Source organism: Myodes glareolus, chromosome 9 (assembly GCF_982192425.1).
Source record: "Myodes glareolus chromosome 9, mMyoGla1.1, whole genome shotgun sequence".
In the NCBI taxonomy this organism is placed as follows: Eukaryota; Metazoa; Chordata; class Mammalia; order Rodentia; family Cricetidae; genus Myodes; species Myodes glareolus.
The window spans coordinates 5,621,607-5,649,391 of record NC_142034.1 but is presented as its reverse complement, the minus strand read 5'-3'; the positions used below and the strand labels follow the sequence as shown (position 1 = coordinate 5,649,391).

The 27,785-nt window shown below is 52.6% G+C and overlaps 1 protein-coding gene across 5 annotated transcripts; it reads right to left on the bottom strand.

Moving 5' to 3' along the window:
- Window positions 1-3,173: 3,173 nt before the first annotated feature.
- Window positions 3,174-27,785, bottom strand: Mxra7 (matrix remodeling associated 7). 5 transcript variants are annotated; one of them, XM_087909732.1, is made up of 5 exons: window positions 27,447-27,784; window positions 16,750-16,813; window positions 12,404-12,497; window positions 11,352-11,431; window positions 3,174-4,960 (listed from the first exon to the last, which is right to left on the bottom strand). In XM_087909732.1, the coding sequence occupies exons 1-4, from the start codon at window positions 27,732-27,734 to the stop codon at window positions 11,398-11,400; spliced, it is 480 nt and encodes a 159-aa protein (XP_087765858.1). In that variant the 5' UTR covers window positions 27,735-27,784; the 3' UTR covers window positions 3,174-4,960; window positions 11,352-11,397. The 5 variants fall into 5 exon arrangements, 4 of the variants coding, with proteins under 4 accessions (XP_087765858.1, XP_087765857.1, XP_087765859.1 ...); XR_015738706.1 differs by lacking the exon at window positions 3,174-4,960 and adding an exon at window positions 7,329-8,529 and having other exon boundaries at window positions 11,344-11,431; window positions 27,447-27,785; XM_087909733.1 differs by lacking the exon at window positions 3,174-4,960 and adding an exon at window positions 7,329-8,529.

Here is a 27,785-nt window from a genome sequence, read left to right as displayed (position 1 = left end):
TCACATTTGGGAATAAAACCAAAGTAATCCATCCTTTAAAAAAATTATGAGGCCATTGCTGGGCAGTGGTGACACACACCTTTAATCCCAGCACTCGGGAATCAGAGGCAGGTGGATCTCTGAGTTCGAGGCCAGCCTGGTCTACAAGAGCTAGTTCCAGGACAGCCAGCACAACCTAATAGAAAGACCTTGTTTCTTCTGTATGGCTCCCTGAAAACAGCGATTACTTTCTGGACAGGAAGCCTGGCACCAGCTAGTTCTGTACAGAGGCGAAGGTACATGGCAACTTTACAGAAAGATCCTGAAACTGTTCTAGCAAACGAGGGCTTGCTAACTAGATACGAACGCCTTGGACGTGAGTTTGAACCAGCACGAGTGTGTCATGAGGAACAAGCCGAGACTGTCTGTGTAGTAAAGGCTGCCTGGTGGGGGCAGTGGGAGAGGCTGAAGGCCTGGAGGCTGGTTCCCGGTAGACAAAAGCTCAGAATCCCAGCAGTCTCCTTCTTCAACTGTGTGGCTCTGGACCCAGGAGCTAGAATTCCCGATGAATGTTCTGCTGTGGCCTGCCACACATGTGTTCTCTCTGTTCTTCCATCCTATCCTGAGTCTCTTTTTCTTTCTTACTTTTTAAAATGTCTATTTGTTTTGTAAGAGCCCGAAGAAACCCAGACTCAAATAGTGTGTAAGAGCCAAGAGCGTTTATCATACCAGCATACACAGGGGCTGTTTACCTGTACAAAATGGCGACGACCCCAAGAGGAGCGTGCAGCTTTCTATTAGGCATAGCTAAGGGGAGTTTTAGGGACAGTGAGGTCATCTCAAAATGACTGGTTAAGCAAGCAGCAGTTACGCTAGTATACTCTGATTGGCTGAGGTTTAGCCTTATCATTTTTGGACACACTTGCACAAGCTTGGGCAAGTTTGGACTCAGAAGAGGCTACTAGATTTGTTCTTGAGCCACTGTGAGGAGGACACACTCAGCCGTCATATGGGGGATCCAAGAACCTAATGGGAATCGGTTCTTTTCCATTCAGTGGACCACACGGATTGAACTCAAGACATCGGGCTTGTTGGCAGCATCTTTACTGCTGAGCCATCTCTCCTCTCCCCTTTTCTTATTTTATTGTTGTTGTTGTTATTATGATTATGATTATTGACACAGGGTCTTTGTAGTCCTGGCTGTCCTGGAACTCGCTATGTAAACCACTCTGGCCTCAGACTCAGAGATCTTCCACTATTGCCTCCTCCTTGCTGAGACTAAAGGTGTATGCCACCATGAACAATCTCTCTCCCTCTCTCTCTCTCTCATTTTAAAGATTATTTTAACAGGATGATGGTGGCGCACACCTTAAATCCCAGCACTCAGGAGGCAGAAGCAGGCAGATCTCTGTGAGTTCAGGACCACGCTGGTCAAGAGTGAGTTCCAGGACAGTCAGGGCTACACAGTGAAACCCTGTCTCAAACAAAAACCCAAAATATTATTTTATGTGTTTTTCTGTGTGTGCGCACATTCAAGTGCATGCATAAGCGTGTCTATTCATGCCTGCATGTGCACAGAGATTGTCCACTATCATTTTTCCTTATTCCTTTAAAAAAATATTTTTTTATTGGTTTTTCGAGACAAGATTTCTCCATTATTCCTCTGAGGCAGGGTCTCTCTCTGAATCAAGAGCTTGCACCTTCTCAGCTAAGGGGGAAGACAACAAGCCCCAGCAATGCTCCTGTCTCCATCCCCATCAGCACTCGGTCAGGTGTTTGTGGGGGCACCCAGCTTTGTGATACAAACTTCCATCGTGATTGTGGAGCAAGTTGCTCTGTCTCCAACTTAACACCCTGCATCTCACCGCTGTGACCTGGCAAATTAAGGGAGGAAGGGCTTACTCTGCCCGGTTTGGGGATACAGTCGATTGCAGCGAGGGGGTCACAGCAGCGGGAGTGGGGTGCAGCAGGCCACCCTGGGTCCACTAGGGAAGCAGGAAAGGATGAACGTCTGTGTTCAGCCCACTTTCCCTTCGTCATTTAGGAGCCCAGACCACAGAACCAGGCTGCCCACAGTCAGCTTCCCCCAGTTAAACCTCTCTGAAAACGCCCTCCCAAACATGACTAGGTGTGTCTCCTAGGTTTTACCAATTCGACAACCAGTGTCAAATGTTGTAGTTTAGCTGTGTGTAAGAATGAATCACAATATCCAACAAACCCACATGGGAGTTTATTGATGGGGGGGGCAGTTTAAAGTCTTGTCAGCTGACCAGAAAAGAGGCAGAGGAGTCGGCACAAGAGGTGCTTGCTTTTAAAGGGGCCTTGGCGCATGTGTACAGAACCCTACAGCACCCACGCAGAGCTAAGCCTCTGCCTGAATACTGACAAGCGCATGCGTGGCCCTGGGACCCTGGGGTTGGCTAGGCCTCTGCCTGAATACTGACGGGTGCGTCTTGCCAGGTGACTGGGGGCAGGCTGGCACGATGCCTGAGTGCTAACATTCCCACCTTTTGCTTATTATAAAAAGGTGGGGAAATTAAACAGGATACCAGGTGGGACAGAGATAAGGGCGCCAAGTTCTCAAGATTGCTTCCGGCTGACTTAGAGGGCGTCGACCATCTTCGGGGGACCTGAGAAAGCTGGGGTGCTGGTGACGTCCTGGGGTAGTTGGCTGTTTCACACCAGGCTTATGCTTCTCAGCGGCTCTAACGGTATTGCTTTTTCTTGTCTTGACGCTTGTGAGGTAATAGGATTTTCCTCTTGGTTTCAGGTCACAGAGGGAATGAACGTTTTGTGTTGTCTTACCAATGGCACCAGGAATGTTTAAGAACAGCTCCTGAGTCTGCGGACACTTACGTGTGTGTGTGTGTGTGTGTGTGTGTGTGTGTGTGTGTGTACATGCCCCATATGAGTGCGGTGCTCATGGAGACAAGAAGACGAGGTTCCTACCCTTGCAGCTGGAGTTATAGGAGGTTGAGAGCAGCCGGACATGCATGGGCTGTTGGAACTGAAGTCCTCTGGAAGAGCAGCAAGGTCTCAGCTGCTGAGACTCATCTGTTCTCTCTCTCTCTCTCTCTCTCTCTCTCTCTGTCTGTCTCTCTCTCACACACACACACACACACAAGCATGCAAATGCACTCACACACATGTACACAAGCACACACATGCACACATACACAAAAATAAAATCTTGGTTGGGTGTGGTAATGCACACCTTTAATCCCAGCACTCAGGAGGCAAACAGAAGGGGGTGGATCTCTGTGAGTTCCAGGACAGCTAGGGTTACATAAAGAGGCCTTCTCAAAACAAAACAAAACCCATCAAACTTGCCAGGTAGTGACGCATGCCTTTGATCCCAGAACTTGGAAGGCAGAGGCAGGTGGATCTCTGCGAGTTCGAGGCCAGCCTGGTCTACAAAATGAGTTTCATGACAACTGAAGCTTTCACAAAGAAACCTGTCTTGAAAAAAAAAAAAAAAGCCGGGTGGTGGTGGTGCATACCTTTAATCCCAGCACTTGGAAGGGAGAGGCAGGCAGATCCCTGTGAGTTTGAGGCCAGCCTGGTCTACAAGAGCTAGTCCTAGAACAGGTTTCAAAGCCACAGAGCAACCCTGTCTCAAAAAAAGAAAACAAACAAAAAGAGAAAAACCAAAAAAACAAAAACATTAACAAAATAAGATCTTTTTTTGTATTGTTGTTTGTTTTTTTTTTGAGACAGGGTTTCTCTGTGTAGCCCTGACTGTCCTGGAATTTCCTCTGTAGACCAGGCTGGCCTTGAACTCATAGAGGTTTGCCTGCTTCTGCCTCCCGAGACTGGGATTAAAAGCGTGTACCACCATAACTGGCTAAAATAAATCTCTTTAAAATATTAATTCTGCTCCCCATAGTTTGAGCTCTATCTTTATATTGATATAGTTTTATTTGAGCAAATAAAAGTCGGTCTTAAGAGCTTTCCCGCTTCCTGTCCTCAGCATATCCTTGATTCAGTTTGCTCAGGCTATGAACTTTCTGGCACAGCGGGGTGACAAGAAGTAGGACTGGTGGACATGATGGAGCTACTGTGGCTCATTCCCATCATCACGGAGCAGTCTACTCCGCCATGCAGGCATTATTCTAGGGGACGCTGGAGCATTTCCCTGGATGCTTCCTGGTCCTTTCTCATTTTCTAAAGGCCTTGTAGTCTCACCAAAGGTACAGATCACACTGTCATGCTGGGGTGGCAGGTGGGGAAGGATGGGATGGAGCTCAGAGCCTTGAACTTGCGAAGCTCGTGCTCTACCCCAGGACCTGTTGTGTGTTTGATTCTTTGTGCCTACGGTGTCCAGCTTGTGCCAAACTCACTCAAGGCATGGCTCTCCTGGAGGTGAACATTGGCAGTGGCAGCTACTGCTGACCCTACTGTTCTGTCCCAGGGGAACAGTGGAGCCTTTCAATCAGACTATCTGCTGCCACCCCAGACACCTCCAGAAATAACCCTAGGGCAGAATGAAGAGTGTAGGGTTACTAGGTAACATCCATCACCCCTAGAGCACCCCATATTCTGTCTACATAGTATGCTCAGGGTTCAAGCACCAAGCCCTCGTCAGCTCCCCCGGACCACCTGCCCTAGGTCTGTAGAAGATGACACAGCCGGAGCCTCACCAGCGAGCTGAAGCCCGAGGAGTCAGGGGTTTCCTCCTCTGAAGAAAACAATGCCGATTCCTGAAACAGGACGTAAAAATTGCAGGGGCCGGGCGAATCCTTAGACAACACACCACTCATCTGTGTTTACAAGACCGTCCTTCAGAAGTCTGGGAATCACAACTGCCTGGACCGAGTCCCTCAGGGCTGTCAGGATGTCCTGGGTCACGTCTTGCTGGGCCACAGCCTACATGTCGTAGAGCCGGAGCTGTTCCTGCATGTCGCCATCAGACATCTCGCCGAACGTCTCCTTGTTGTCCTGCATCAGCCTGAAGATGGCAGCCAGCTGTTCTTTCTGCACTCTGTTGAGAAGAGAGGGTGAGAGCAAAAGGCACTCCTGATGGAGGGCGGGGGTGGGGTGGGGTGTGAGGGTGGAGGGTGGCGTGGGACCTGTGCCAGGCGGAGACTCTCCTCTTGTCTAACTACTTTTGCTTTTCCGTGGAAGACCCGCTTAAAATGCAGGAGGTGGTTTGCGTTAGCACTCAGCCCTGAAATCCTGGGTCTCGGACTCACTGTGCCTCAGTTTCCTCGTGGGGCCTACAGTTGAGGCAAGGACGAAGAGACCCGTCTTATTAAGTGGCTTGAGGTATTGAGAAAAACGGGTTAGGAGCAGGCTCAGTTTAGACAGATGAGTGAGAAGCGAGGGAAATGGGGGCATACAGATGTGGGCATACAGATGTGTAGGCAAGCGTTCTGGGCAATGGAGAGGGTAGGTTAAAATTTACCCTCTGGGGTTCTGCTGCCTAGAGAAAGAGGCACTTTTCCTATGTACACAAAGTGGGTGTGAATGCAGATGGACCTCGGTGTTGACCACATGGTTCTGTGGCCACCTTGTGGTTTATGACATTCACCACACCATCTGTCGAGCACAGAATGACTCCCATAGCAAATATCAAGGATGGGCTGAACAGCTGAAGCCAGGAAGTGTGTAGTCCTGTTTGTTCCACTACATGGCCTGCCCTGTGCTCACCAGCATGACTGGCCACTGCATCCTGGCTCCATTTTGCTATCCTGATTTCTTGAGTCAATGACACTCGATTGCTTTGGGGCCTGAAGAAAACTTGAGCCACACTTTCAAGCTAAGATCTCAGCCTTCCCCAGGGCCATGTGGGTGATGTAGCTATGCTGTATGTTCATCATAACCGAGCAGGTTTTGGCAAAGCTGTCAGCCACTGGACTGTCCGGAGAGGCAGTCCTGATGTGTTAGGACTTAAGGTTTTTCTCTTTTCTTTTGTCTTTGATACAGTCCCCACTTTGTAGCTCTGGCTGGTCTGGAACTCACTCTGTAGACCAGGCTGGCCTCAAACTCACAGAGATCCTCCAGCCTCAGCCTCTGGAGTGCTGGGACTGAAGATGTGCGCCAGTTTGCCAGGCTAGGCCTTGTGCTTTTGATGGAATTCCTTCTACTGTAAGTTCTTACTCCCACCCTACCAAGATCCTCCACTCAACAATCCATTATTCTGTCTACCCCGGCATCTAGAAGTTGGAGTCCTGATGTCCCAATTCCTACCCTCCTTTGTCTACACAAGCTAGGTCTATAGTCAATTCCGCTGTAAGGGGAAGAGGGGACATGCAGGGTAGACTTTGTACCCCACTGTGTGAAGGTGTGGTGAGCAGAGGGGGTTACTGAGAACCATGGATAAAATCACTGTCAGATACAGAGAGTACTGTGATGTGGGATTCCCCTCTGTATGCTGTGAATACCACTGGTTAATAAAGAAACTGTCTTGGGCCTGCACAGGGAATATAGGTAGATGGGGAAAAATAAACTGAATGCTGGGAGGAAGAAGCCAGAGTCACCAGGAGCCACTGCTGGAGACAGATGTGCTGAAACTTTGCTGGTAGGCTGCGACCTCGTGGTGATGCACAGATTAATGGAGATGGGTTAAATTAACATGTAAGAGTTAGCAAATAAGAAGCTAGAGCTAATGGGTCAAGCAGTGATTTAAATAATAAAGTTTCTGTGTGATTATTTCGGGGCTGGGAACAAACAAGCGGCCTTCCTTATTACAGTACTGTCTCTTAATGAACTGTCCATAATGTTTTGGTGGCCATGATAATTGTGTATTTATCATAATTGTCATTATAATTACTATTACTGTTATTATTTTTCGGATTCTTGGGAGGGCTGTTGAGATGGTCTCACTGTGTAGTCTTTGCTAGCCTGGAATTCACTATGTAAACTGTGCCTCTAGGTACTGGGATCACGGTTGTACACCACCACTGCAATTACCCACAGGGCTGAGGGATTTACTTATTTGTTTGTCTTTATTTTCATTTGTCAGGAGTTTTATCTACATGTATGTATGTGTATGTGTGTGTGTGTGTGTGTGTGTGTGTGTGTGTGTACCACATGTTTGCCTGATGCCCTCAGAGGTCAGAAGACAGAACTGGATTACCTGGAACTAGAGTCACGGATGGTTGTGAACCATCATCGGATGGTTGTGAACCATCATCGGGGTGCTGGGAAGAGAACCGTACCCTCTGCAAGAGCCAACATTCTTAGCCCAACACCCACGTCTCCAGCCTGGCTGTGTACTTGGAATCAGGTATGCGTACAGCCTTGTGTATGCTGGAGCATCAAAAGGAGAGGTTTGAAGTTTGTTTCTAAAGAGTTCTTTCTTCCTTTTTAAATAAAGCAAACTGAAGAAACACACAGTAACCAAGGTCCTCTGCTTAACGTTTTATTGGCCAGAACACGGGCTGTACACAGCGAGCCCAGACACCAGGAGTGTGAGGGGCCTGTGGCTCACAAACCGTGCTCAGGTTTCCACGCGAGCCTAACTAACGATATCCAGAAGTCACTCCTCTGTGTGGAGGACATTCCGCCTAGACAGGGACTCCACTATTGCTATTTAGGAACGAGTGTGACCATTGGTCACGTGGCTCTGTGTCAAGGCATTGAGCTGTGTCTGCTGCTTTGTTGCCTGCTCAACCCTAAGCTCCGAACCCAAGTTATCAGGCACGGGAGAAGGCTGCCAGGAACACACAGCTTAGGAGTCGATGCTGGACATGTTTCCAGTTTTCTATTAAATAAATGGAAAGTCTTCTAAAAACTCAGTGCTTTAGAAAAAAATGTTTTCGTCAACAAGTCTAAGACTTCAGAGTCGTTTGATATATAGTATAAATACTGTCAAATACAAAATTCTGAAAAACTAATCTGGGGCCGCTGGTTGATTATCTGGTGAGGTTCAAAGTCATCCAGGAATAACCTAGAAAATGCGCAACCCAGAAGTCTACTCGAAGCTAAGACAGCTATTGCAAGCAAAGTGGAGACTAAGCTGAGCTGGTAAGAACACTAGTGAAAAGGCCTTAGTACCAAGAGGGTTAGACCCGAGACTCCCGGGATGAGAGTGGGGGCAAAAGGGAGGCCACGTTAAAGCCAGAACCAGGCATGAATCATTCCTGCCAGAGAGAAAGAGGAAAGCCCCCGCCCCGGGGTGTGTGTGACCATCTCTAACAGCAAGTGAGCACCGGTGGGGCTTCTCCTCTCTTGCCTGTCACTTCTCAAATCTGGGGGTTTGGTTTCAGTGAGAACAGAAGCACAGGTTTGTGAATGGGGTGTGGGGAGCAAACATGGCTGGTAAGAAAAGCCCAAGACCCGAGCCCCTACCCCATAAACACCTCTCAGCAGGGCAGAGACACAACCCTTCCCAAAGATCTTGCTAGCCCAAGGGAGCCCAAGAGGGGTGGGGGTATCGGTATGTCAGCAGATTTGCAGGCAAACTCTCCCCGACCCCAAGCCTGCATGGACTCCTCCCTGGGGTTTTCCTTTTTTTTTTTTTTTTTTTTTTTAATCAAGCTTTTAAGATGTTAAAAGGCAAGAAAGCCTTCAGGAGGAGGCTAAGGACACCTTCGTTATTCTTCAGTTCTGTAAAGAGAAACAGGGAGAAAAAGATCATGTATCTTGCTTGGTTCACTTCAGAAGTAGCACAGGACAGGAAGAGTGGGCACAGGGGCTGGAGGGGGGATGGTTGGAATCGCAGAGGCCATGACAGACCAGCAGTTTGCTCCACACACCTTGCAGGGACACAGGCTCCATCTGTCCCTCTCCCCACTCTCACCCTCCCCAACCCCCGGCCAGGCGGCCACCAGCCACTTCCAGCTTCTGGGTATAGAGTGGCTGGGCAGTGAGCTTGCCAGTGTTTACACTATGTCGGTGTTTACAACGTCGGTGCTTACACTAATGACATTCCTGCTGCCTGGGTCTTTGTCTCCTGTGAGGTTGCCCAGGAGGATCGATCAAAAGCCTGGCTACCTCGCTGAAGGCGAGTGATCTTAATTTTGTGCCTTTGGCGCCCTCTCCTGGAAGCTGAAGTCAATGCATACTTTCAGCCATTAGTTTGATTCAGCAAGAGCCAGAGTCGTAGGTTAGGGCTGGAGTTCGAAACCCTCCTCTTAGGTCCTGTCTATTTCCACGAGTCAAAGCTTGACAGTCCTTCAGACTGCCAGCCTCAACAGTGTGGGACCTGGCCTGACCTGCCAACACAACCTAGTGTACAAGCTGGGTTCCACTTTCCCTCTGGAACGGCCAGGTGGGATATCCCGCCAAGCTGCAGAGCCCGCCCTGCTTTGTCCGCTTCACTAGCTTGTGGAGTGAAAAGGCCTCTTGCCTAGGGGGAGTTGTCAAAAGCCTGAGCACCAACAATCCCAGTCACACAGAGGGAGGTGGCGCCCCCAAGAGAAGCTTAGGGGGGAGGCAGGGGTAGAGCCAATGTGGGGAGCAGGGGAGGGGTGTGCATGTCTGTTCCGAGGAAACTGGAACAAGGTTAGCGTGCACAGCAGCCGGGACTACAGCATTTGCTGCCTGGCCACTTCCCAGGCGCTGGACAGTTCTGTCTGGAGCAGATCGGAGGGCAGGAGTTCTCAGCTGAGATTAGAGAACCCGCTGGAACCTCTAGCGTCCTAACTGCCACTCCCCAAGGGCCCGTGAGCAAGCCTGGGGAGAGCAGAGCCGGGAGTCGCTTTTGAGCTGGGTTCTAGGTGCAGCTAGGGTGGTGATCCGGCTGATCGTTCAAGATGCGGAGGCAGTGCAGCGTTCACCTGTTAACCAGGCGCTCCCTGCGGCAGCTTAGGAGCAGACAGAGGCTGTGTGGTAGGGATGGAGCTGGCGGGCACCCTGCCAGATTGAGGACGGCTTCATTCATTTGATGGTAACATGAATGGGTTATTATTATTATTATAACTATTGCATCTTTACTGGTTTTGTGTGGATGTGGGAGTGTCACGGGAGTCACTTCTCTCCTTTCTTCACATTAGTCCCAGGGATCGAACTCAGGCTGTCAGGCTTGGCAGCAGACAGACACCTTTACTCCCTGAGCCACCTCACCAGTTCTACATTTGTGCTATTTCGGGGGACCCTTCTAGGGCCATTCCCCAAACTCAGCTGGGTCCAGGTCTATGCTGTAACCACCATCTCTCCAGAACTCAGAGACAGAAAGTCGAAGCCAAACTGAACAGCCTCTGCAACCCCAAGCATCATGAGGCAGAGGTGTGGTCGGGGGAAACACCCCCGGCAGCTTCAGCTGGGGCCACATGCAGGGGTCAGTGGGAAGCAAGCAAATGTCAGATGGAGCAGGCATGTGAGAGCCACAGGAAGCGAAGCATGCTGGGTAGGGAGTGGAATGAACATGAACTCAGGCCCTGCTGGGACCTCCACCAGCCCCTCCTGCACACAGTGAGGACTTCCCTGTGCAGAGGAGGAGGAGTCGGGGACTCCTTCCTCACCCCAAGAGCAGCTCCTTGGCATAGTCTCTAGCCCACAGAAGAGCCAAACATCAGTGGGTGGTCTGAAGGCCCCTGGAGACTTGGAGGCAAAGGCCCTCAGGCAGTGGGAATCTGCTGTCTTTGAAATGACACACAAGTGACTTTGCCTTTTCATTTCCTGGCCTCAGCTCTGAACACAGGGGTGGTGGCAGACTTCAAACTGAGGCCTAGCTGCCACCCAGTAACTGTGAACACAAGGGACGGTGGTAGATCTCAAACTTGAGGCCTAAGTGCTCTGCTACCCTGACAGCCCCTCAAGGCCCACAGTGCATCGACCTGAGAGGACAGAATGAGGCTATAGTGTTGCCAAAGCCCCATCCTCAGAAACGCCTGGGATGGCAGGGTGGGGTTCAGGCCCTCTCGCCTCTCCAGCCGGGGCTGAACCCTTGCGGGATTGGTGGCAACACCTCAGCTCTGCTACTGGAGTTTCAAAACAGCCTCAGAAAAATGAGCAAACGTGACCATATCTGTCCTCTGCAGGCCCCACTCTGAAGATCAACACTCCTGCCTGCCCTGCAACACAGGAGGGATTGCAGGCCCTCTCGGGGGTTCCGCCATGTACTATACAACCAGCTACCTCTCCTCTGGGTGAGGCGAAGCCACGTTGGCCACCTCACAAGAAGTATGTATATTCCCATAGCACCCCCGGTCTCAGGGATGACGGTCCCCCCTTAAGTATACTAGCACCCAAACCAGCTGGACCCCTTAGGTCCACCATGGACTTGAACTGGTCCCCGGGAAAGGTTCTTTTTGTGTCTGGGATTCCTCGTGTACGGAAGAACAAGGCAGGTCCAGTGGGACAAAATGCATTAACTGGTTATGGAGACGGTGGAGGAGGAGGGTTTAGACCACATCAGTGGCATTGGGGACACATTAGCAGACAACGTGAGAGGAAACACGGCTAGTCTACGAAACCAACCTCCTTACCACAAGGGTTTGCAAGGACATTTGTGGCCCGGGACTAAAGGACTCGCTACAGGGAGGTGAGGTCAGAGGTCAGCTCAATCCTGAAATACAAAGGTAGCAAACGGGGTCACAACAAGAGGCAGCGCCCTCATCCAAGAAGTTAGAGACTCTCATGGTAAATAAGGGCTTCTTCCTGCCTGTGCCTACATTGGCATCCCTCTGCACCCGGGGTGAGAGGCTTCCTGCGAAGTCAGCATCTTGGCAGGGAGACAGGATCTTGCAGGCAGTGTGGTTGTGATGCGGGAGGGAAGCTGGGAGCCCAGGAGCAGCCCAGAGAGGGTGGGTAAGCTGTGCATCTCCCTTCGGTCTTCTACTCCTTGCTTGCGCTCACAGCGCCTCTGGGTGCCGGGACTGGGAAATGGCGCTGCTCTCAATGAGACTTGACTATAGTGCAGGGGCTCCACTCACACCGCTGGCGGGTGGGACAGCAGGTGCACATGGGTGGCGGGGTGGGGGGGAGGGGGCGCACGCGGCTGGGCTAGTGCAAACCCTTCTCCTCCTGTGGTCGCCTTCACAGCCCCCCTCAGTCACCCATGCAGCCCAGATAAAACACTGAGGGGAGCCCGATGGACACACTGGGGGCTCTGGTGGGTGAGGGGAGAGTGGCCTGATTCCAGAACCCAGAAGTCACACACAGCTGCCTCGAGCCGTGCAGAGCGGAGCTGTGTGAAGCGGAACAGATAGAGAACGACACCGCGGGCGGGGGCCGGGAGGAGCGAGGATGCCAGATGGATGAGCACCAAGAATCCCGCTCTGTCCTCAAGTGACAAACTGGATTTGTCAGGGGCTCCACGCATCAGTGACCAGTGAGGCTGCTCCAGGCCCTTCCTGGCATCTCATGCCCGCCCCTCTGTGCTGCCTGCCCCAGGGGAACATCGTCCCTTGACTGAGGCTGGCTGAAGATTACCAGGATAAGAAAGGATGCCCAGGCCCACCCCTACACGAAGGGAAGAGGGCATGGTGGGCTGGCCCACCCTGCTCGGCCCTTCCACCTGTGTTCCCGAAGCTCCTACCTGTGCTCCTCCTCCCGCTCTTCTTTGGTCATCATCCTCCTGTACTGGCTTCCCCTCAGCTGCCCAGGGCTGTACTTAAAGGAGAAGGCCGCTCCTGTGGGGACAGTGGGCAGGTTTAGTGCCACCTCTGGGAGCTAAGCTATCCCGATCGGTATTCAGTAGCATCCCCTTCTATGGTTAGTCTTAGCTTAAGTTTATTCTCCCTCCTTCTCCCTGTGCGTGTGTATGTGTGTGCATGCATGCGCACTTGTGTGCACATGCACATGTGCATGTGTGTGTAGCTGGGGGTTAAACTCAGGGCCTTGCACATGCTAGGTCAGGCAAGCATTCTTCCCTGAACTACATCCCCAGCTCTCCCTCTGTTCATTTTCAAAGAAACAGTCCAGCAACATAGCTCATGGGTCATCATGATGGTTCATCATGGGTCGATGAAAACAAACAAAAAACAAATAAACAAAAACAAAAAAAAAAATTGGTGGTGGCGGCTCACGCTCTTAATCCCAGCAATCAAGAGCCAGAGGCAGGCGGCTCTCTGAGTTCAAGGCCAGCCTGATCTCCAGAGCAAGTTCCAGGACAGCCAAGGCTATACAGAGAAAACCTATTGTCAGAGAGGCCGACAAGCCACACGCACAGCCCTTGTAGCAGCCTGAGTGCAGCCCCAGCTTCAGAGGGACCACACACTCAGTGACATCACCTTCTCACCCCAGCACCTGACCCCAGGCTCATCCTATACTTTTTATAAATTCCTATAGCTTCCTACACCTTGCTTTTTTTTTTTTTTTTTTTTGGTTCGTTTGTTTGTTTGGTTTTGGTTTTCTCGAGACAGGGTTTCTCTGTGTAACAGTCCTCTGCATGACAGAAGAGGGCACCAGATCTCATTACAGATGGTTCTGAGCCACCATGTGGTTGCTGGGAATTGAACTCAGATCTTTTGGAAGATCAACCAGAGCTCTTAACCTCTGAGCCATCTCTCCAGCCCCCTCCTTGGTCTTTAATGGGGTCAGAGGGAAATGAAAGGGCCAAACAGAAACTATCCCCTGTGTCATTCCCTCCCCAGTCCAGTTTAAGCCAGCCCAGAGCTATCTGCCTGCCTCTGAGCCAACATTTCAGCCTTGTGCCTGCAAGGCTCCCCCACCCCCACCCACCTCCCGCCACACTGGCCTCCCTCAACCCCAGTTCATGCTGATCATACCTATAGCAAATACCATTCACTTCCCAGGGAGCACATGGGTCCCCACACTGGGCCCCAGGGACTCAGACCTTCCTTTTCTTCTCCTAAGCTTGGGACAGCCAGGCCCAGTCTCTCTGTCCCTCCCCCCGGGTTATCAGCAATTGAAGGCATACATCAGGCCCGAGATGGGATGCAGAAATGAACAGGCTTGGCGGACTGCCAGCGTCTGACAGCAGCCTCCAGTGCCTGCAGACTGTTAGAAAGGGCAGATCTGTAGGTTTGAAGTGTGTGTGTGTGTTGGGGGGGAGGGGGTGTCAGCAGAGAAGGGCCAGGGCATGTGACACAGTGCCAGCACAGATGCTGGGGTATCCCAGCAGAGGGAGGCAAGGACTGCAGGTTAGCATGGGAAAGTGGGGTGTCCTGATGAGAAATCTGCTTGGAAGTAATGCCCTCGGTGTCCCTTAATCTAGCCAGTGTCTGGGAGACTGAGATTGACGGGCTGGCTTGTTTCTATCTAACATCTAGGGAGGTAGAAAGGCTGGGGTAGGGAGAGCGGGCTGGCTGGCTTCTACCTAATGCCTAGGAGGGCAGAAAGGCCGGGGATGGCGACAGCCCGTGACACTGCCATCCCCTCTTCCAGCTGCTATTCTAGAACTTCCTAGTGTCTCTGAGACACCCCACATCCTCTCACAGCAGGTCAGGCTCCCCACTCACATCATGAGACACACAGGCGCCACCTGGAAGAAAAGGCCTCTGGGATTAGCATTCTCTCCTGGCTCAGAGGAAGAAGGTTCTGGAAATGATCTCAGAACTCAAACATTCTGCAGGGGCCATGTTGTTCCCCCTGATCAATCCTCACTTAGGATGACTGGGGTACTCACTATCTAGCTGCCCAGGGCCGGAGGCTTCCTCAGGAAGCCATCTCTACCTTTCACAAGGCCTGACTTGCTCCTCAAATCACTCCACAAGCATTTAGAGAGCGCAATTCCAGGTGCTGATGATCTTCTGAGCAACCAGAAGACAAAAAACTAACACAAAGAAGCCTCAAATCAACAACAGCTGGTCCTAGGCAAGTGTGGCTGAGATGGGAGGGGGCGGGTGTGGTGGCATTCATCTTTACTCCCAGCACTCATGAGGCAGAACGCTGTGAGTTCTAGGCCAGCCTGGTCCACATTAAGCTTTGGGCCAACTCGACAGAGGGTACAGGACAGCAAGGTGACCGTGGGTGAGTCAACGGGGGTTAATGTGGTTGCCAGGGCTCTTGCTAGGGTGAGGTGGTGGCTCTGGGGGTCCGAGGCAGAGCTGAACTGTCCTTCTCAGGAAGCCTCCCTCTCCTCTGCAACCTCCCCCTCCATCTCCCACCACCTCACGGCCCCCAACTCCCACCGCCCAGGCAGGCTAAGCTCTGCCTAGCTAGGTTAATAAGGAAACTCCACTCCATCTGGGTCATTGGAACCAAGAGCTTTTCAAGCCAGTTCAGGATGTGGACAGATGAGGCCAGAGATCAGGAAGCTTCCCTGAGCAACTCCAATCTGCGGCCAAGAGCAGCAGCATTCAAACCAAGGAGCGAAGGGGCGGTGTCTTTGTCTATCCCAAAGCCCTGAATATCCTGCATGCCAAGGAGGCAGCTGTAGCCCGAGTTTGCAAACAACCCTTAGAATGGACCCAGAAGAAGTGACAAAAACCAAGGAGAACCTTGGCTTTCGGGTCGCCGCTTTAGAAAAATAAACATCAAAAGTTCTGCCAGCTTGGTGCACGGCTGGGTTCTGGTTTATGGGGCAAGTCTTATTAGCTTGATGCTCTTCCAGCCCACCAGGATGGCCCGCTGACGCAGGCTTTAACTTAATCATATGCGGTGGGCCGAATCCAATTTCATTAGAGCAGGAGGGCTGGGTGTGAGAGCCCCCGGGGAGTGCGTATGGGTGGGGGCTTCCTCTTCCAGGCCTTGTCAATCTATGAGTCACTTGGGGAAGTCATTTTAGCGACACTAATCAATTAGCCTGGGAGGCTGAGCTGCTTACTGCAGAGGGGGTGCGTAGGGGATGGTGTGCTGGGGGGGCAGGGGTGGGACAGCCTTGCTTCCTCTCACAGCTGAGCCCACTGGCCTTTCTCCCTCTGCCTGGTTATAGCGGCAGGTCATTAGAATGGGGGCTGTCCAGGACAGTAGCTCAGATGAAAAGAGAAGAACTCAGCAGCAGGCAGGGGGCTGGGTACAGGGCTTGTGGATGGTGGGCATCAGCAGAGGTAGGAATGGCAGCCGGTGGGTCTCTCTGTTTGCACCCCCAGGGGCCTCCAGACTCGTTTCGACCTCCCTTCCGCATTCTCAAGTCACTAACAGGACCTTAGAACCCGTGCCAGCAGGGACAGACTCTGGGGCTACAGTGACTGTTAGCTCCTAACTTGATGACCTAGGAGTGGAGAGCACGGGCCTGGCTGGCCAGGGGTTGGCATCCTCACCTAGCACTGCCTGTGCCTGGGCACCCTCAGAGGCTGTGCCAACAGAAACCCACAGCTCTGCTCACTCTCTGAGCCTCGTCGCCACTGACACCCACAGGAGCCACAACTGCCACATTCCTGAACCCCCTGCTCCCCGTCGTTCCCAACAAAACTGCTTTTTTAAAAAAACGAAATTATCTCTGTGCACTCACTGTACTGGTCTGACTAAAATTAACTGTTTTGTTTTGTTTTTTCTCCAGCTTCTTTGTGAAGGAAATAAAATGTGGCAGATCAACCAGTCTGTCTGTCTGTCTAGGACACATGGGAGCCTCTTGGTTTCATATGTTTCCGTGGCTCTGTCTCCCATCTGAGCCACCCAGAGCTCAGGAGAAGCAGCCCTTGGGAGACCTCCCAACAAAATACACAGGAGAGAACCAACAGAAAGATAGGCATGGTTGGGAGAGGGGAGAAGAGACCTGGCAGTCAGGGAAAGCCAAAGAGCTTCTGCCTCTAAGGGAAGGCCTCCTGCACCCAATGACTGTTTTACAGACAGGAAAGCCTGGCCCAAACGTGTAAAGGAGGAATGCAGGGAGCGGGACCTTGATCGGATCATCCCATAGCCCCTCTCACTCCATCCACCCTCAAGTCCTTGTGGTCCCCAGTTCTCCAATCCCACCGCTCCCAGAGTGGTCCAGGGAGAGCCAAAGACTGCAGCCTCATGGGAGTAGATGCGGCTCACCATCCTCTTCCTCAGGCTCTCCAGTGGGCGGCCCCGTCTCACTGTCTGAGTCCTGCTCTTCATCCTGCAAGACAATGGCGGGGGTCAGTGCCGCTTACCTAGCTGAACCCTGTTCTCTCTCAGGAAAGGGTGAGATGTGGGCTGGGGGAGGTGGTTCTAGAATGACCACCTCCTAAATTGGGGAAGATGAGTGGGGAGGGAGTGGGGAAGGCATCTCCAAGGTCCGGTGTGAGTGTGTCCAGCAGCTGTGGCCCTGTGGTGTCAGGTGAGGAGGAGGAGGAGATAGAGGACCCTGGGTACCAAAAGCCCTCAACTTAGGCCATTCCCAGGTAGTGTCTGTCCAGGCATTTTGGTAAGTGGCCTGGAACTCCCACCCTCACCTTAGTAAGTAAAGAGAGACGCCAAAAAATCTGGCTACACTACCTAGAGCCAAAGCCAGCTCAACAGCCCAGCTAGTCCAAGAGAGTGGCCTTCTGGCTCCTTCCGATGTTATTTTCTGTCTCTACTCAGTGCAGTGACCATTTCCCCCAAATTGGAACTCCACCCCCTTAGCCTGGTCTCTCCCACACATGGATTCAATAAACAGATTCCGGCCGGCAGGGAGAGGCATCCCATCCATTCCTGGGATGGCCTTGGTGGAAGGCAGGAGTGACTTCAACTTCAGGAATGTTTGAGGATGAGAGAGCCACGTGACCGGCGAACTATGTGGAACTGGAGGGCGTGGGGAGAGCATCAGAGGCCCGAGGAACTGTGGCTTGGAAGCCTGGCAGGCCAGGGTGGAAACTTCAGGTTTGAGGGGGAGGGCATGGGTAGAAGTGAGCTGCCTGAAGTGGAGACAAACACTGATGTAGGTCTGGGGTGACCCAGATACCCCAAGAAGCAGTCAGCCTCCGTAGGAGAAGGCTCCCCAACAGAACAGCAAGTTGAGCCTGGAAATAAAGCTTTCACAAGCCCCATGGCAGGAGGTCACAAGAGGCAAACTCTTGGACCTTGAGTTCCTCAGGATCTAGGCCCAGTGTCTACCACAGAGCAGAGCTCGTAGACCTGGTGCTGGTTATGTGGAAGCCACAGGGATCAGACATCTCAGTTTTGCAAAACAAAGTATCTTTGTAGCTAAGGGAGGTGAACAGGTTGGGAAAGGAAACATTCCTTTTGATGCAGGGATCACTGTGAAGGATCTGTCGTCTAGACTAGAAACATTTACCTAGGACTTTCTACAGCAGTGCTTAACTAAGCACGCTTGGCTCACACGATCTCCAAAATGTCAACCAGTCCAAAGTCACCAGGCATGTATACCACACAGGGCACACAGAGGAGGTGTCGGCACACACTGGCTATGAGGAAGGGTCAAAGGAATTTATGAGGGGGCATGGGGAGGTGGGCAGAGTGCACACATCCGAGGAACTGAGTTTGGATCCCCAGCAACTATGGAAAAGGAGTGCAGGGTTGTCCATGTCCGTAACTCTAGCGTGGGGATGTGTGGAGACAGGCAGATCTTCAGCGCATACCAGGGAGACAGACTGTACACCTGGTGAACTGGATTCAGCGAGAGATTCTGTCTCAAAAGATAAACTGGAGCTGGTGTCACACCCTTTTAATCCCCAGCACTCGGGAGGCAGAAGCACTATGATCTCTGTGAGTTCATGGCCAGCCTGGTCTACGTGGTGAGTTCCAGGCCAGCCAAAGCTACATAGCAAGACTCTGTCTCAAAGATAAAATAAGGCCTTCCTTCGGAATAGGGTCGCGCATGTACACACACACGTGTGTGCATGTGTGTTTGTGTGCATGTGTGTGTGTCAGAGAAGGATGCCAGGTGGCCTACTCTAACACTCTGTTCCCTTCAGACAGGCTCTCTCACTGAACCTGGAGCTAGGCTGGCAGCCATGACACCCCAATGATCCTCCTGTCTCTGATCCCTCCTCAGTGCTAGAGTTACATGTTGTTTTTACATGGATGCTCGGGATTCGAACTCAGGTCCTCATGTATGTGCAGCAAGTGCCACCTCCCCGGTCCCTAGGATGGGTCTTAATCCAAGGTCCTCTATCCTTATCAGAGAGAATCCAGACATAAGCAGAGACACCCACACACACAGAAGATCACGTGCACGCCAAGGAGGGACGCTCCAGAAGAAATGCATCCTGCCAACCCCCTGGCTTTGGCCTTTTGACCTCAGAGAAAAAGTAAATTGCTGTTGTTTAAGCCCCTAGCCCATGGCATTTCACTGCAGTAGCCCTGGCAAGCCCACAGAGCAGGCTTCCAGGGACAGTAAGCCAAGCTCACAAAAACTGGAGGCTGTGACACAGGCTGATGTCATGCCCCAGCAGGCCTGGCTGGGGCTCCAAGCCAATCACCTCACAGGTAGCTCTGCTGTCGCTGCCCTGCCTGCTGCTCACTGCAGAGTGCTGAATACACCTGCTTACTTTCGAAACAAAACAAAGCAGAAGCCAATCACACCACTGGGTGTGGGCCCAGTATAGCTGAGCGGATAACTCTGTTTCAACTGTTCTGAGTTAATTTTCCACTTGAGCTTCGTCCAGAGGTGGCAAGAGACGGAAGGGCTCCAACTAGCATCCCCAAGAACCCACTGCAGAGCAAGGGTCAGGCAGGCTTCTGAATGATTAGGGCAAGGTGCGTGCGTGTGTGTGTGTGTGTGCGCGCACGCACAAGCCCATCTGCTGTCCCAGGAGATGCCTTTGCCCAGTATCCTACCAACAGGATCAGAAGGAACCCTGTGGCTAGCCACCAAAGCTAACCCAGGGTGTGATGGCCTGTACTAAACCTGATGCTCTTCTGGATTGGTTGACTTTAGACCGAGGCAGCTCGGCTAGGCAGGTGGAGCTCAGTCAGGTCCCAGCTCTTCAGGGGCATCTCCTGAAGCAAAGGTAAAGCAGGTGGGGTGGAGGGGACTGCCTAAGGGTCCCTCCGCCTTGCGGAAGGTATGGCGGGTGGAGGTTGGCCGTATGGCTGGAAAGCAGTGCTGGCTAGTGACAGCTAGTTCAAACCCAGAGCCATTCTCTCCAGAGGTCTCAGCAGATCCGCCTGGCCACCTCCCCGCCTCCAAACAACGCTTCCGGGAGGACAGGGACCTACTCACGAAGTCTCTCCTTGCCACTGATCAGAAGGTGTGCTTCTCAGGGCAAGGAACTTTCTGTTTGGGACCAAACCACTCACCCTGTCCCAAGCTGGCCCTCTCAATCTGTCCAGCTCTTCAGGGCAATAGCCTAACACTCATTCCATCACAGCCTCCGATGCAACTTCAGCCAGACTCCACTTCCCCTCCTCCCTCCCTGAAAGTCCATCTTCCGTAGGCCCACTCTGTCCTGCCTGAGGCCCTGGGCCCACTCTCCTCTAACTTTTCCTACTTTGAGAACACTGCAGGCAACCCTTTGAACCACAGTCCCTGTTTTTTGTTTGTTTTATACGCATGGACATCTTGCATGTGTGTATGTCTGACACCATGTGCATGCCCGGTGCTACAGAGGTCAGAAGAGAACATTGGATCCCCTGGGACTGGCATTATAGACAGTTGTAAGCTGCCATAAAGATGCTGTGAATGGAACCCAGGTCCTCTGGAAGAGCGGTCAGTGCTCTTAACCATCTCTCCAGCCCGCCACAATCTCCTTTGTTTGTTTGTTTTTGAGTCACAGTCTCATGCAGTCCAGACGGGCCTCGAACTTGCTAAGTAGCTGAGAATGACACTAAACTTCCAATCCTTCTGCCTCTACCTCCCATGTGGCACCGGCTAGGTGTACCAGTCTTTAGGGCCTGCAATCTGCCCTCTGTCATGGGTTCCTTGACACCCTCTGCCTGGCCAGAGGTCTCCCAGATTACAGGGCCTGACAGCTCAGAGTTGTTTGGGTGCCTGGATCTGTAGCAGGGTAAGAGGGGCCGAGGTTTCCCTATGTGGGACAGCTCTCTTTGTCTCTGTGCTCTGGGCTCCATGTCAGGCCCAGAAGGGAGGAGAGTTCTTAGCACTTCAGCCAACACCAGAACCCAACGTAGAACATGCATCAGTTTCCCCTTAAGCGCGTCTTGCACTGGGAAGCTCACTCCCTTACAGAGCAATCTACCTCTTGGGAGCATCAGACAGGGCTTGGGAGTAAGTTCTGCAGCAGGGGATGCTAGGTAGGCTGTAAGCAGGGAGGGGAGAGACAAGGAAACTGAACCTGACTTTGGCAAAGAGCCAGCAGCATGTTTTTGTTCGATGTTTGTGGGATTTGCATGTTCTTTATTGAAAAAGACCTCACAGGTGCCTGCTGTCCAGTGGACCTGTGGGAGGAGTGGGGAAGGGGTGGGGAACGTGGTGGGCAGGGGCCGGTTCTCATTCTTGTGTGCAGACATTCCTCTGCACAGACAATGTGCTCAAAAATAAAAGATGACCTCATGCTGGTTAAGTGCTCTGAGGAGAGCCAAATAGGATGATGCATGGGAGAGAGAGAGCTGAGAGAGAGCCGAGAGAGAGCCGAGAGGAGGGTGATTGGTATCTGCTAACGTGGTCAAGGGCACGGAGACAGGATGTGCACAGGGCTTATATAAAGACGCAGGCTGGTCGTACCAGGCAGTCAGTCAGCATGAGTGTCTAAACATGGGCCTGAGCATGAGGAAGACACCAGAGGCCTCAGTGGGGACAGTGAGCCTTGTGATCAAGGTCTATCAGCCTCGGAGGCTAAAGTTACCCTGCTGCAGCAGAAGCTGGGATGCGGCTTCTGGGTTAATGAAAATCCAACTCGGAGCTGGTGGAGCTGGGCAACCTAGGGCACCGGAGCCTGGGAAAAGGCTATCAGACAGCCTGCAAGAACCCAGCACGGAATAGCAGCCAGCAAGACTACAGGGGAGCTGCTCCCTTGGGAGGAGGTTCTGGGAGACAGGCAGGAGGGCAGAGAAAAAGAGGAGAACAGGACAGGCCTGGACTTCAGGTCTAGGCAGTGTGGGCAGCACGGGGAAAGGAAAGAGTTGGGGAAGAGGGCAACAGTAACAGACACCTGAGGGGAATGGGAGAGGACTTCGTGCGTTTGGGCATCTTTCACTATCATCAGGGCAATGGTGGCTGGGGTGTTCTAGAGGGCAACAATGGTGGAGCAGGTCCAGAAGACCTTCGGTTGATAGTATACACCAGAACCTTCCCAATAGGGCGAGGGGGACGTGAGGGGGAAGGGAGAAATCTCAATTACACACATTGGGTAAGGGGCTAGCTTATAGCGCAGGAGAGGCGGGGGATGGAGACGGAGAAAGGAGTTGGGGGGGGCGACACAGACGAGATGGACCAATTCACTGTTCTTTTAGCTAGCACTCCCACCCTGACCTTATCCTGTTCAGACATCCAGTCCAAAAACACCATCCCGGGCTCAGCACTGCCCAGTCAAGCACAGTTGCCAGCCTTAAGCAAACTCACTCAAATGAGCAGGCGCGGCAGACTCGATTCCATCAGATTAACAATTTGGGGCAAGGCTCCCATGAGCGGGTTTAGAGGACACCAAGAACTTCATAAAACCAGAACGAGACAAATGCAGAAAAGCCTCATGGGCAGCAGTCTGCCCGGTACCCAACCCCAGGGCAAACCCCAGGGCTGAAGCCCCTCCTCCACATTTCAAAATAGAAGAAAATCAAGAAGGGGGTTGATGAAGACGGAAGGGAGAGGGCTGGGGAGCACAGCCATTCATTCAGGAAAGCCAGGCGGGAGGACTGGGAAAGGTGGGACTGGGCTGTCACTCAGTAGCTTCGAGCACTTGCAGGTTATGTTCCGGGTTCCATCACCAGCAGGCTCGTGCCCACACACAGACACACGCATACAGCTTTTAAAATCTCTTTAAGGCTTTAGCCAGAGGAGAAGCCAGTTTTGGATTCCCTAGGCGTGGGAGTTGTGGGTGGTTTGGCCTGGAGAGACTTGCTGCAGACTAGCAACCGAGCCGATACTGACGGCGGAGGAGTTACTTTCGGGTCTTGAGATTTATCTCCAGCCTCTGAGTCCTCAAAAAATAAGAATCTACCCAAGAGAAAGGCTATTCTAGGAACTCCCCTTTTCCAAGGTTGGGGTTCTGCAGTCTGCCCTGGGTGTGTGTGTGTGTGTGTGTGTGTGTGTGTGTGTGCAATTAAGAAAATTTTAGGGGCTGGAGAGGTGGCTCAGAAGTTAAGAGCACTGGCTGCTTTTTCAGAGGACCATGGTTCAGGTTTCTGCATCTACATGGTGGCTCATAGATGATCCTTAACTCCAGTTCCAGGGATCCAATGTCCTCCTCTGACCTCTGAGGGCACTAGGCACACACATGGAGCACAACCACACATTCAGGCAAAACACTCACACATCCAAAATAAAAAAGTTTAAATGTAAAAAAAAAATTATTAGTATTGGGGGAAACCAAGAGTTCAAGGTCTCTGGGTAGTGGTGGCACATGCATTTAACCCCAGCATTTGGGAATCAGAGGAAATCACAGATCTCTGTGATTTTGAGGCCACCCTGCTCTACAAGCAAGGCCACCTTTGTCTACTCAGTGGGTTCAAGACACCCTGAAGCTATATAAAATCCTGTCTCAGTACAACAGACCTGGCATGTGACTGGGTGACATGTGTTTGGAACACAGATGAGATTAGAGCCCTCATAAAAATACAGGACACCATGGCAGCCCCCTTCTCTGCCATGTAAGGACACAGCTGGAGATAAGTCACACGGGCAGGAGGTCTCCCCAGAGTCCAGACTGCTGCTCCGAGACCTGAGCATTCCAGTGTCTAGGAACCCAGGAGTCAAAGGTGCAACTAAAGCCACCTGTCAACAGTGTCTTATCATACCAGCTAAGGTGATTAAGACAGGACTGGCCCCACAGGACAGGAACTATTACACGTCTATCTGGCCCTCTCCTACCTGTTTTGGTAAGAGCACAAAATGGGACCATCTTGGGACTGCTACGTCAGATGAGTTGACAGGGAAGGGCTCAACTGTCCCTCGATCACTATGGGAGGGCCGGGTCTGTGAGCTTCCAATGTCAACAGGGTTGGGGACGGCCGGGTCACAAGGTAGAGCTCGAGTTAAAAGCTGAAGGAGCAATACAGTGAAACCCACACACTTCTCACCAAGACCCACCCTTCTGCCATCTTTACGTTTTCTCTCTGTGTGCCACACTGTGCAACTATTTAAATCCAGACAGAGAATTTCGGCCTGCAGGCTGCTGGGATGGCTCCGTCGCTAAAGCACTTGCCGCCAAGCCCGACAACCTGAGTTTGATCCCCACAGGTCATCCTCTGACCTCCATATGTGCACCGTGGCCCTGGAATGAGTGCACACATAAAATAAACGAGTGTATTAATAATATAGAGAATCTTGGCAAGTATCTTGCTAACAATAGGCCTCTCCTTTTTAAGTACTAAGAATCTAACCCACAACCTCATCTAAACTAGACAAGGCTTTTCCACTGGGCAACATCCCTAGCCTTCTAGGACATTTTTCCATATTACTTAATGTCAGTACTGCACTGAAACCACCCAGGCCTTGGGTTCCACTCCAAACACCATATACACAAAAGTCCCTACTCTGGACTGGAGAGATGTCTCAGCAGTTAAGAACACTTGATGCTCTTGTGGAGGATCTGGCTGTGTTCTTAGAACCCATGTGGTGGCTCACAACCAGCCCAAACTCCTATTCCAGGGGACCAGACGCCCTCTTCTGGCCTTCACATGTAGTGCACACACATGCATGCAGGCAAATATTCATATGCATAAAGTAAAAATAAATGGATCTTTTTTAATAAGCCCCTACTGTGTGTTTATTTTTTGTTTGTTTTGAGAGTATCTTGCTACACTGCCTCAGCTGGTCTCTGACCAGAACCCATATTCCAGGAGGTCTGACTGTGGCACAGACTAAGTGTCTAACCTCAGTCACTGGACCGACCCTTGTTCCATGGCTTCTCAGGGACTCTTCCCGTACGAACATGACCTTGCTGGGATGCTGATATCTCGCAGGAGACCTGGCCATCTTAAAACCCCAGTGTACACATCAGCGTCAAGAAAGCTCTGCTCCCTAGCTCCAAGCAGGACCAACTTCTGCCCGGACACAACTGCCTCATAGTTCTCAGCCGCGAACTAGGTGTGCCCGCCCATCATGCTTCCCGCACTGCCCGCCCCAAGAAATCCCCACGAGAGAGATGAAAACACATGATTCTACCTCTCGGAGTCCCTGCCCAGGACTGTAAACTGCTGGGGAGTGGGGAGGCAGGCCGGCCTCGCAGGACGGGACCTCAGCTTGGCTGGCCTGGCGCCCACCCACCCCAACCCTGCTCCCTGAGTCCGTCCCCCCCCCACTCAGGCCTCAGGCTATAACTGTCTCCTCCCGCCACCCGGTCCCTGGTCTAGAGGGCACCCAGCCTGCAAGGGGGCCGCTGCCCAAGTCATCTATGCAGCAGCTGAGGGCTGCCTCCCGGACTCCAGATCCTTCTCAGTAATCAGCTTTGCGGGGCAGAGCCTGCAGCTGCCACAGACAGCCAGGCCTCGCTGGGAAAGGAGCAGGCTGGATTAGGGGAAGTAGTTAACTGAAAATGAAGAGGATGAGGTGGGGAGAGGCGAGTTAAGCCTCTCAGGGGCAGTGGCTCCCGCCCAACAGCAAGTGGGGTGGGCCCTGCTCCACCTAGGGACCATGAAGGGAGCCATCATTCAGCTGCAGCCTCTCACCCCAACACGGGGTTTTCTTCCCTAGGGTGCCCCCTCCAATGTGAGCATGAGAAGAAAGAGCTGGAAACACTCAGAAACGCCTGAGTCCATTTTAAGACAACTTCTAACACTGACGCCCACAACTGGAAGGCGTGGAAAGGACACACAAAGGAGCCTCTGTCTCTCAGGTCCTCACCTGGGATTCTGCCCACTTGACACTTCTGGCAGGAGTCAGAGACCAGGCTCACAGGTGATGGGCCTGACCTCCAAATGAGAAAACTACCTTACTGTTGGGTGGATTCCCTCAGGACAACTCGGCTGCCATCTTGAACTCCCTGCACGGTACCTCACCCTCCAAAGTATCCACTAACCTGGGTGTGGCGGCGATGCCTGTAATCCTAGGATTTTGTGTTGTTTTCCTTTTGGAATGGGGGAGTCTTATCATGCAGACCAGGCTTGGTTTGAACTCACAGAGATCTGTCCTCCTCCGTCTCCTGAGTGCTTAGAATAAAGGGGTGAGTCATCAGGCTTTGGGAAGCTGAGGCAGGAGGATTCTGAGTTTGAGGACAGCCTTGAGTACATAGTGGGCTCCAGGCCAGCCCAGGCTACATGTCAAGAATCTGCTCACCAACCAACCAACACCAGAAAATAATCCAAAATGCCCACTTGTGTTAATTATATGAAGGCCCCTGTTTCAATACTGTGACTGACCCGTTGCAGGATGAGCGTCTCGAAAAACCTTGTAGAAAGTTTCTTAAGAAATTGTTCTACTCCAAAGGACCAAGATAGGACCTGTGCCCCTAACAGACACCTTGGTCTAGACGGAATCTAGAGGAACAGTTTAAAACAGAGCTGGTGGAGGGAGCCGGTAATATCCTGAGAGGAACCCCAAACCCCACCTGCCATTCGCCCAGGGTCTGAGAGCCTCCAGCAGCATCTTGTTCTCCCTGGGTTGAACACAATAGCGTCTCCTCACAGCCGGCTCTGGGCAAGTTAGAAGCCACTCTAATGACACAATTAGTCACCCACTTGTCAAGCAAAGAGCCTGATAGTAGGGGGTCTGGCAGACTCAGCAAAGAGAAAGGCCTGGGCCCAGTCTCACTGCCGCCTCCTCTGTCCCGAGGGCTTCACGCCCGTGTAAACCATTGTATCCAGCGAGGGACAGAGGAGGCACCGGCAGATATGCTGACACACACACACACACACACACACACACACACACACACACACACACACACGTCAGCGCTGCAAGCCCACCTGCCTTCAGGATGAAGAACAAAGTGTTAAAATCTGACCCGAGATCAGAGCGGGTGGCCTGACTTGGAGCTGGGAAATCGCAGTAACCTCGGGCAAGCCAGGATCCAATCTACAGCGCATCAGAGAATGAACAAGGGGCGAGCCGAGCGATGGGTGCCCCAAAGAAGGCCTAGTCAGCTGATGGCCGGCTCCTGGGAGCTGGGGACAGGGGTGGGGTGGGGGTGGGAGTGAAGAAGAGGGGCTAGGGCTTCTACTCGTACCTTTTGTTCCACACCAGGTGGACTCATCTGCAACCAGGGGGTGGGGATTGAGGGTGTCAAAGCCTACAAGCAGTTTGAAAACGACAATAACATGGTCCCAGTAAGTGCTCTTCCTTTCAGTCCAGCCCGCCCGATCTCACACAACGCCCACATTAACTCTGGAATCAGGATTTCAAGTTGACCTAAAAGACAGGCAACTTCCCTTCTCGCACACCCCATCCCAAAGTAGTGTGTTGTCTAGAGTAAGCTAACTCCAATGCAGATCTTGAAGAAGGGCACGTGTCCGTAGGTTTGAGCACGCGTGGGCAAAGGCGGAGAGAGAGGAGGGTGAAGAGCAGAGTGTCAACGTCCGTGGGAGGCCCGGGAACGACAGAGCGGGGAGGGAGGGAGGGAGAGAGGCCAGCTCCACTTTAGGGGAGGATGGAGAGTCCCGGCCGTAGGAACCCTCCTTTCCGGCCGGCCGCTGGCTCGGCCCTTCCTGGGGAGGTTCAGCCGGCAGGTTCGTGGGTGTCCTACCGGAGACCCCACGGCGAACCCGGTGCGTACCTGCCTCCCCTCGTCCGCCGGCTCCTCCACCACGGGCTCTCCCGGCTCCGCCATGCGCTCAGGCTGGCGCGGCCCCGCGGGTGCGGGTTCCGAGGCGCTGGGCTCGGGAGGCGCAGGCGGCGCCGGAGCCCCGGGGGCCTCGGTCAGGGACGCGCGTTCCGGGGCCGGGGCCGGGGCCGCCCCACAGGCCGGGGCCGCCCCACGCCGCAGCAGCAGCCAAGCGAGCAGCAGTGCCAGCGCCGTGGCCAGCGCTGGCAGCGCGGCCAGCAATTCGGCCGGCGCCTCCATCGCGCCGAGGCCGCCGAGTGCCCGCCCGCCGGGACCCCGAGGGAGCCCGCC